This window comes from Pundamilia nyererei, unplaced genomic scaffold (genome assembly GCF_000239375.1).
Source record: "Pundamilia nyererei isolate P.nyererei 1_Seehausen unplaced genomic scaffold, PunNye1.0 scaffold00169, whole genome shotgun sequence".
NCBI lineage: Eukaryota > Metazoa > Chordata > Actinopteri > Cichliformes > Cichlidae > Pundamilia > Pundamilia nyererei.
Window position 1 is genome coordinate 1,092,651 of NW_005187570.1, and position 8,902 is coordinate 1,101,552.

An 8,902-nucleotide genomic window follows, 5' to 3' on the forward strand; every position below is an offset into this window, starting at 1 on the left:
GCCGCGCTGTGAATCTTGGGATGTTTTGGGCCACGAAGGAAAAAGGAGGCTACACATCGAGGCTTTTGAATGCGCCCTTTGAAGGCTGCAGCCCCTGAATTGGGACACGGCTATGTATGATATATATATTTTAAATAAAGTTGAAGAAAAAAAAACGTTATCATAGTCATGAGACTGTCTTTATGGTGCATTCTGGGAACTGTATTTTGGCGAGTTTTCATTTCTCATTCATTCTCGCTGACAGTAAGTCTAGAATAAAACTCAACCTCCCAGAAACACCGCGTTCACACATTATTCGATTGGCTTGCTACTTCGTTTCCACACTGTAGGAGACACAGAAGTGTCAGATTTATTTAGTTTGATAGAGAAATCCTCGGTCAGGTTCAGTTTGCAGGGAATGAAGAAAACTAATTACAAAAGAAGCTGTTTTGTAGCGAATGGTCTCCAACGCAGCGGATAATTACAATGCGTTTTGCCGATATAAGGAGTGGCAGTCGTGCTAAGTAACTGGTCTCTATTTCCAAGCTAGCAGAAGATGGAATGTACCTTAACTGTGTTTTATGCATGGAAATGATGCTAATACTTTAGCTTTAACCAGTACCAGCGAAGTCGATGCTCATATTTCGCCTCACTGTCACCGGATGCTTTGCTGTTATCCAGTTGGTTAGCTAGTTTAGCTTCTTTCAGAGAAGCTCCGGCCATGGAGGAAGTTGATAAAATTCTGATTCACGCCCTAAAACAGGTTGGGACGTAAGTATCAACAACAGGGTTTCATAAATGCCAAGCAGTGCACTGTGATCTTAAAAGTAAGCATAAGTTACCGAGCTGACATGTTTACAGGCTAATGGGAAGTTTTCCGCTCAGTCCTGTGTTGAACCAGCCACAGTCATATGATCATGCTGTATGTGGGTTATTTGAAGCTTGTGTGGATACGACCAGCTTTGTAGCAGCTAAGAGTTATTTTTTTTTATCTTCGTGTCCCGCAGGGAAGTGCCTGAAGAAATTAATAGCGTGAAACAGTTCAGTAGTGAGCTGATAGTAGAGGCGGTGGTCAGATGTATTCGGGTGATCGATCCTGGTCTGAGCAGCACGCTGGCCACCTCCCTCCCTCCGGGCATGTCTGCCCGCTTCAGAGTGGGCATGAGCCTGGCACAGGCCTGTCAGGTAAGATATCTGAATGGAACTGTTGTCCCCTGTTATCACTGGCTGAATCCAGTCAGACAATTGGCAGTGTTCAGACACAAACACTGTAAGCAGTTGTCTGCTTAAAGAGTTTGTGCACAACTAGTTCTTCGCAACAGGAATCATTAACTGGTAGAGAAAGTACAATTAGGAACCCCACCTACACGTTGTTTCTCTTTTCACCATGGAAAGAAGAATGTGAAAAAAGCTGACAACCTAGTTTTTTCCAAAACAGTTCAATGTAAATAAAACGCAGTGATAGACCCTGATGGTTTTAATGCCATAGCTTATCTGCTGTTTGTATGAGAATTAAAAAGTGTGATAGCTCTGGGTCCCAATGATTTTCTGTCTCTTTGTTTTACAAGAGAGAAAGAGTCATCTTCTAGTAGTGATGTTTTTTTTTGTTCTGTAAAGATGCTGTGAGTAAGGGATTGATCAAAGTTATTCAAGATGACTTCTAACATCGTTAGTGTGCATCTTTCCACCACTTCCCCCAGTGTGTCCAGTCTGGCTCCAATTACAGAGCTAGTTTATTTTTAGGATGGGAGATGTTATCAGAACAAGAATGTGATCAGCTCTAAGCTGTGAGCGCAGTGCCATAACGTTGGCTCTGTCCTAAAACTCTTCGCTCATTTCTCATGCTGAGAGGTGAGGTGAGCCCCACTTACTGCAATTTAATGCCGCAGTTTTCATGAAACACTGCAGAAATGAACTGAAATGAGCTTTTTCTTGGCACTGTGCACACACTGAGCGGCTTCTCTCTGCTGAATCTGTAACAACAAAATGTGGCACAATAAGTGATCTGACGGTAAATACAGTTTTGGGTTCTTCTTTATATTGTACAATCCAGCTGTTCCACATAGATCTCAGGTTTGTAGGGAAAATCTCCTCCTTTAGATAAATCTTGCACCACACCTGAATCCTAATCCTCTGAACCCTGTGCTCAGTGTGGGATGATTTCTATCAGAAGCATATTGATTTCTATCAGAAGCATATTGATTTTCCTTTATCTGAGCTGACGCACTGTTTTCAGAGAAAAATATTTGTGTGAAGTCTGAGCTTACACTGAATTATTTTGGTTAGCAGGCCTGCAGCGGCTCCCTCACACTCCCTCTAGATTTTTCACGCTGCTCCTGGGAGAATGTTGGTTTTTACTGAAGTGAACTGCCTGCATCTTTGTATGTAAACTACAGCACATTGTTTGTAGATCACCTTGCAAATTTTGGCCCACTTTGCCTCATAGGATATAGAATGAATCCTAAGGACTGCAGTACTTCAATGGACAGTACTGATGAACACTGATAATGCTTGAGCACACTTAGTTAATATTGATCATTATTATAGAGCTTATACGGCGGTCTGTGCTCTTTATGGAGCAACGACTCCATAATCCAGCTGTATGATGTTCAGCTGTGAGTTTAACAGGCTGTTTTTTTTTTTTTATATATATAAATATATCAGGCAGTTATGACAGGAAATGAAAAAGGAATAACAATGAAAATGCTTATTTTGTTGATGTTTTTATGAATGGTCAGATGATCCTTTGCAGTGGGATGGAGCTTTCTCTCCCCCTTTCATAAAGGATTGTCCTTGAAGAATTAGAATTAGTTACTGTGTGGATCTTTTCGGGGTTTTTCTTGCATGGTTGAATTTGACCTTCCTTTCATGAATGGATCCTTAATAAAATAAATGATTAATTTTACAGTTTCCAAGTTACATGATCTTTTCTCACTTGAACCCACTGAGTTTGGTTTTGTCAGCATTGTCTGTTGTATACAGATATTTCTATTTTTCATTCTTCTCATTACTAAAATTTGTATCAATAAATATTTTTCTTAAATTGTGAAATTATTTCTTTCTGAGTGATGAACCTGTTCTGTCTTTACTTTTGAAAGATTCTACCTTCCTGGGATCCTCTTTTTACACCCAGTCATGAGTGCATTATTTATTTTTGGCTGAGTGTTACACAAATTTAATTCCCTTGTTGCTTGTACCTCAGTGTCTCCTGTGGTAGTTAACACATTATGAATGAAGACGTGAATCCTTGGAAGTGTTCCATCAGGAAGGACATGCGGTGTAAATATTTACCAAATAAAAGATGAAAGAAGATGTTTTTCACCTCAGCTGTAAAACACTGATGTTTATGGGTATTGTCGTGACCCTGTTGGGCAGATGAACGACGTGGTTATCCAAGTTTGTCAATGCAATAACTTGAGAATCAGGTGCCGTCTGAGTTGAAATTGATAACATCAGTGTATCTACTAAAAATCTCAGATGAATTTGAATTTGAGTGACCTCGACCTCAAGGACAAGGTCAGAGGTTAAAGTTTCTGAAAATCTTGTGAGTGCGATAACTTGAGTATGAGGTGACATAAGATTTTAAAAGTATACCACAGGTGAATCTACTCGGAGGCTGAGGGGTACTGCTGGCTGCTGCCAGTATTGTCTTTGTACTATTTTAAATTTAATATAGGCTTCATATGATTTATTGCACAGCTTAACAAGTTATAGCCTGTACTGGAGTTTTGGCTTATCTTTCTCATCAGGTGAAATTTCTAAATTGTTAATGACAACTGAGAAATTCAGTGAGTGATGAAGCAAATAATGTTCACCGAAGATATAAGAGCAAAATTGCGTATTATTAGAAAAGTACAAAATTAGCTTTCTGTTGTCTCAAAGTAAATTCTTATTTTTCAGGACATTGGATACAAAGGAGAGCTAGGATACCAGACTTTTCTGTACAGCAGTGAACCAGAGATCCGCTCCCTGCTCATGTTTCTGGTGGAGAAGCTGCCCAGAGAAAGTGCTGAGACTTCAGACCAGCCGACAGGTGCACTGACACAGTTTATCTCTGGCATACACATAGTTTCATATAATATTGGAGATATAGACTATATTGTCTAGTAATTGTTGTTTTACTTTAGCCTCTAATGTTAGATGTAATTAGAGTATTATGAGATACAGCTACAGGTAAATTCAAAGGTCTTATTTTGTGAATTTTTTTTCTGTCAGTGCAAATCTTTTTGAGACACTCGAGTAGAAAATGTCTCTGACATTCAGCAGACATTAAAACAACCCACTGACCGAGGCAACCTGATGGACAGACAAAGGCTGTTGTTGTGTTAACTGCCTGAAAAGCACGAGGCCCTGATCAAATGGCTAAAAAGAGAACTGATAGAATAAGGTCTTGGCACTTGTAACACAGTGTAACTTATAAACACATGTTCATACTTTTATTCCACAATCAGAGAGAAAGAAAAAGAGAGAGAGAGTGCAGGACAGACAGACAGGTGACAGTCTCGGGTGTATACACTGCTACAAAACAGCACAAAAGAAGGAGGATTTAGTGTTTGTGTTATTACGAATCAAGAAGAGTTCCCAGATGGTACAGTGGACACATGTGTGACCTTAAAATGCGGCCTTCAAGGCTGCAGACCCCAAATCCGGTCATTGGTACTTCCTGGCTTGTGTAGTAGGTTGTTACTAGGTAACTTTGACTACGATGACCTGGATGACTGAGAACCTTCACAGACATGTTACTAGGTAACAAAAGCTCAACACTGCCCCTAGCGTCCTGGAGCACTTCCGTTGTTTTTTGGAATTTGCATGTGTTTTGGAGTTTGTACGTGCTTTGTCTCCAGGGGCCACCGTACATATCTGGTTTAATAGGCGTTTGCAGATCTATGTGATGGGACAATAACGTATTCATTAAAGGTTCAGAAAGGTCACAAATGACCTTGTGCTTAGTGAATACCTCAGGTAGCAGACACCAGAGAGAGAAGAGGAGCCATGATGGAAGGACAGGTCCCTGCACGACAAGCGGCAGGGAGAAGTGGCTGACATCCAGAAATCCTGCTAGTGGCTGGACAAAGCTGAAACATCTGTTCCTGTATACTGTTACATTTTTTATATTACACCTCTAACCATCCTCTCTGAGATTGATTTAAGTTGTTATTGGAGATATCATGTCCAAATGCTCCCTGACTGCTGATCTTTTTCGGTGGATTTATAGTGTGCTTACGATCTCCTTGCAAGCTCATAATAATCCTCAGAATAACCTCAGGTCCAGTTCACACAAAAAAAACAATGTCAGCGTCTTTTCAAAAGCTTGTATCACTTAACAAGGCAGTCATGTCATTTCAGAGAATCAAGACCTTGTTTATCTTTGATCATATAATATTCTGAAGAATGATTCGGGCCTTGACACGGGCTTTATTTGGACACGCCCCCTTTACTCAGGACAGACCTCGGGCTTCAGTGTCAAAGATAATATCTCTACTTGGTTTAACACACACAAAATTAAAGCAGGACCAGGAGCAGGAAAGATAACCAGCAACAACACTTGCAGGTGGATCTGTGGTCTGTATAATGTCTGACGGCTAATTATTGAGTGAGCCAAGGTGCCAACTGTGGGTAACTGGTGGCAGCTGAGTCCTGGAGTGAGAGTGGAAGTTTGTCCAGTCAGTTGAACTCCAGATCTAGAAGGAACATTCTGGTCCTGGAGTGCTAGACCAGCTATTTATTGTCTTGACGATATTCGAGGATGTGTTTTAGAGTTTATCTAACCAGTCTACCTGTTTTGTGAACCTGGGACCAAATCCCCCTGAGATACCCTCTGAGGGGTATTTGGCATGTTGTTACAGACCATTTGGTCCTGGTACAGAGCTTGGTCTGCATTGTCAGCCATAAGTTGGAGTTGTTCTCAGTGGGTGTTGCACTCTGCCAGGGATTTGTTTATAATAAATTTTATGGACAGAATTTTTAGGCGTAACCAAGTGGGAGAAGACTTCCACTCAGAATCTCTGCTTTTTGCAGATAATGTGGAAGTGCTGGCTTCATCAGGTGGTCCCCTCCAGCTCGTACTGGAGTGGTCCGTAGTCGAGTGGGAAGTGGCAGTAATGAGAATTAGAACCTAAAATAACACTCTTAGGGTGCCCCTAAAGGGTGCCCCTCCCACTCTTGGATGGGGACAGGTTAAGTGGAGAACTGTGTTTAATCTTGTAAACTTGTCTTGTTCATGTGAGAAGAGAGGGGAGATTGGCAGGTGGATCGGGGCAAAATTCAACACGAGTAAAATCATAAACTACCTACCTCCTATTACCAGTTTTATTTCACTTTTTTATGCCAGTTAGTTTGTATAGATACATAACTGTACGTACTAGTGAGTAATTTTAAAGTGAATTTCTGCGACCCACCTGTAGTAACTTTGTGGCCCAACAAGGGCCCTGGCTCACACTTTGGGAACCACAGCTGTAGAAGACGACACATTTTTCTGCTGTGGATTGTTTAAAAAAAGTGATGTGATCATGATGTGGACATGACCGGGGCACTTTTCATCAAGGACGATGCATTTAAGTCACCCAAAGCTTTGGTTTTTGTCTTCCTTTAGGGAAATCAGTGGTACTGGAGAGAACCATAGCTGCTGCGATCAAAGCCCATCTTGCTGTACCTTGGCTGCCTCCAAAATGCAGACTACCACTAAACTGTGAAACACAGGTTAACTAATGCCCCATTCTGCTCGTTGTTATATGCTATAGTTTTAATTTTGTTTTTGAATGTATGTGTATAATTATGACTGGCAGTGAGTGAGACTTTTGAATTACATTTTTTGTGTCTTCATGGCATCAGTACAACGTATAAACTATGAAATAATTTATAATATTCTTATAAATAATAATAAAGTGGAGCTAAACATAGCTATGTTTCCTGAGTTAACAGACAGCCAGGTAAAGATCAGTTTTGTTTATAAAATGTTTTACTTCTATTTTCACATGTATAGAGACAAGGAGTCATGCACAGCTTCCACGTCCAGCCCCTCAGCCTAACAAACTGCACTAAAAGCTCAAGCAAGAGGCACACAAAAGGTAGTCCTCTTACTGTACACACACACACACACACACACACACACACACACACACACACACACAGTGTGTTTTTTCCTACTAATTATGAATAATGAAAATGTTCAGTTTGCCATCACACTTGCAGTGAAATCACTGAAAAGTTTTTACAAAAGAGAAAGTGTGAGTGAAATGTAAGGTGTGCTGTGTTTGCAGAAGTGAAGGACTACCAGCGGGACGTTCTCTCCCCTGTCACCGCCCAGATTTCCAGTCAAGCTTCTGTGGTGGCGTCCATACTGGAGCAGCACACAGCTGAAATAAGTGCTGCTCAGGAGTGGGACAACGAGTGGAACAATCAGGGACTGTTGTCCCGCTTTACTCCACAGGCAAATATTCACACAGTCCTATTTGAATCTTAGAGTTATTTGCTTCCTATTAACCTAATGTTACTAATGCCAGTACAAAAAAATGTCCAAAAGTTCATTATTTTGTAATTTAAATCAAAAAAGTTAACTTGGATATATTGTATCAACATTTAAAAATATTCATGCCCTTTTTGTTTCATTATTGGCTTGTAGTAAGTCAGTAAGTAATGTCTTTTTGAATGAAACTATGAAGGTTTTTCACAGATTTCTAATCTTTTGAATCACACGAGTCGATATAGTGTTAACTATACCCTGTTGAGTATGCTCTGTCTAAATGCACCAAATTTGAAAGTGTTAACTCCTTGTACACCTCTGTATGAACATGTTTATTGGATGTTGTGTAACAGGAATATTGCTTACGGAAATTCACCCGGTTGCATAAACGGATCGAGGACCAACTGCGTTCTGCTGCCCTGCCCTCTTCTCATAGTGCCTTTGGTGTTTCTCGCTCCACCTCTGACCTGTGTGAGCTCCTGCAGGCCTTCAAAGGCTCCGTTCAACCCGACCACATCCTGACCAAGGGCACACACTTCACCCACACACAGAAGTTCAACTTCACACAGGTAGAGACCTCAGCATTGTTTAAAACAACTGCATACATACAGTTTGATCCTCACAAAACTCTTAACCAGTGAAAACATTTTTTTCAGCCTAATTTACACTTTGTCCAACAAATGAATGCATTCTGATTGAAGTTTGACCACCTCAGCAAACCTAAAACAACCTGCTTGACAGTTTGAATTCTTTTTTTGTGGGGCATTTAACACATCCTGTCTTTGAATCTGTAAGTTTGGTCCTGAATGTATCTCTCAGGTCTCACAAAGCCTACATCACATCCTTCAGCCTGTGTAAGAAATTTCACTGAAAAAAGAAACTTAAAAGTTGAATGATTGTGTGGTTTACTTCTACCACACAGCCTCGCTTTCCACTACTAAATTAGATACAGATAACAATAAACTTACCTTTACACGTCATTACTTTGGGCTCAGTAAATCGAAATGAAGTTTTATTTCAGTAATGCTGCAAACTAAGTGCCTGAAAACTCTTTAGAATTGCTTTTGTTTCTTATAACAAGAAAGATTTTCACTGTAGTTCTAATAGCTCCTGAGTTGAGCAACTTCCTGATGGATCCTGTCTGTGACTCCGTATGTTTACAGATTCAAACAGGAAATTTTAATGCAAAGTTTGTTCTGTGAAAGTACGCATTGTTACAACAAATAGACTTGGCCTTTGCTCTGTAGAGTTTACATGTTCTCCCCGTGCCTCCAGGTACCCTAGTTTTTTCTAAAGACATGCACCAACTACATGTTTTTGTTAATTATTAGTTGTTAATTAACTGGAGATTTTAAATTGCCCATAGCTGTCAGTAGTTGTTTGTCTCTGTGTTAGCATGGGCAACCTGTCCAGGGTGTAACCTACTTCCCCCTTAAAGCGTGTGTGTGTGTGTGTGTGTGT

General features: G+C 40.4%; 1 protein-coding gene across 1 annotated transcript in view; it reads left to right on the top strand.

Moving 5' to 3' along the window:
* The first annotated feature begins 286 nt into the window (after nt 1-286).
* The window catches only part of ccdc22 (CCC complex scaffolding subunit CCDC22), a 17,625-nt gene continuing 9,009 nt past the window's right edge, over nt 287-8,902 (top strand). Inside the window, exons 1-7 of the mRNA XM_005745904.1 lie at nt 287-750; nt 987-1,164; nt 3,880-4,012; nt 6,572-6,678; nt 6,962-7,046; nt 7,239-7,408; nt 7,795-8,010. Coding sequence (XP_005745961.1) covers nt 701-750; nt 987-1,164; nt 3,880-4,012; nt 6,572-6,678; nt 6,962-7,046; nt 7,239-7,408; nt 7,795-8,010 — 939 coding nt within the window. The 5' untranslated portion in view covers nt 287-700. The remainder of the gene's footprint in view (nt 751-986; nt 1,165-3,879; nt 4,013-6,571; nt 6,679-6,961; nt 7,047-7,238; nt 7,409-7,794; nt 8,011-8,902) is intronic.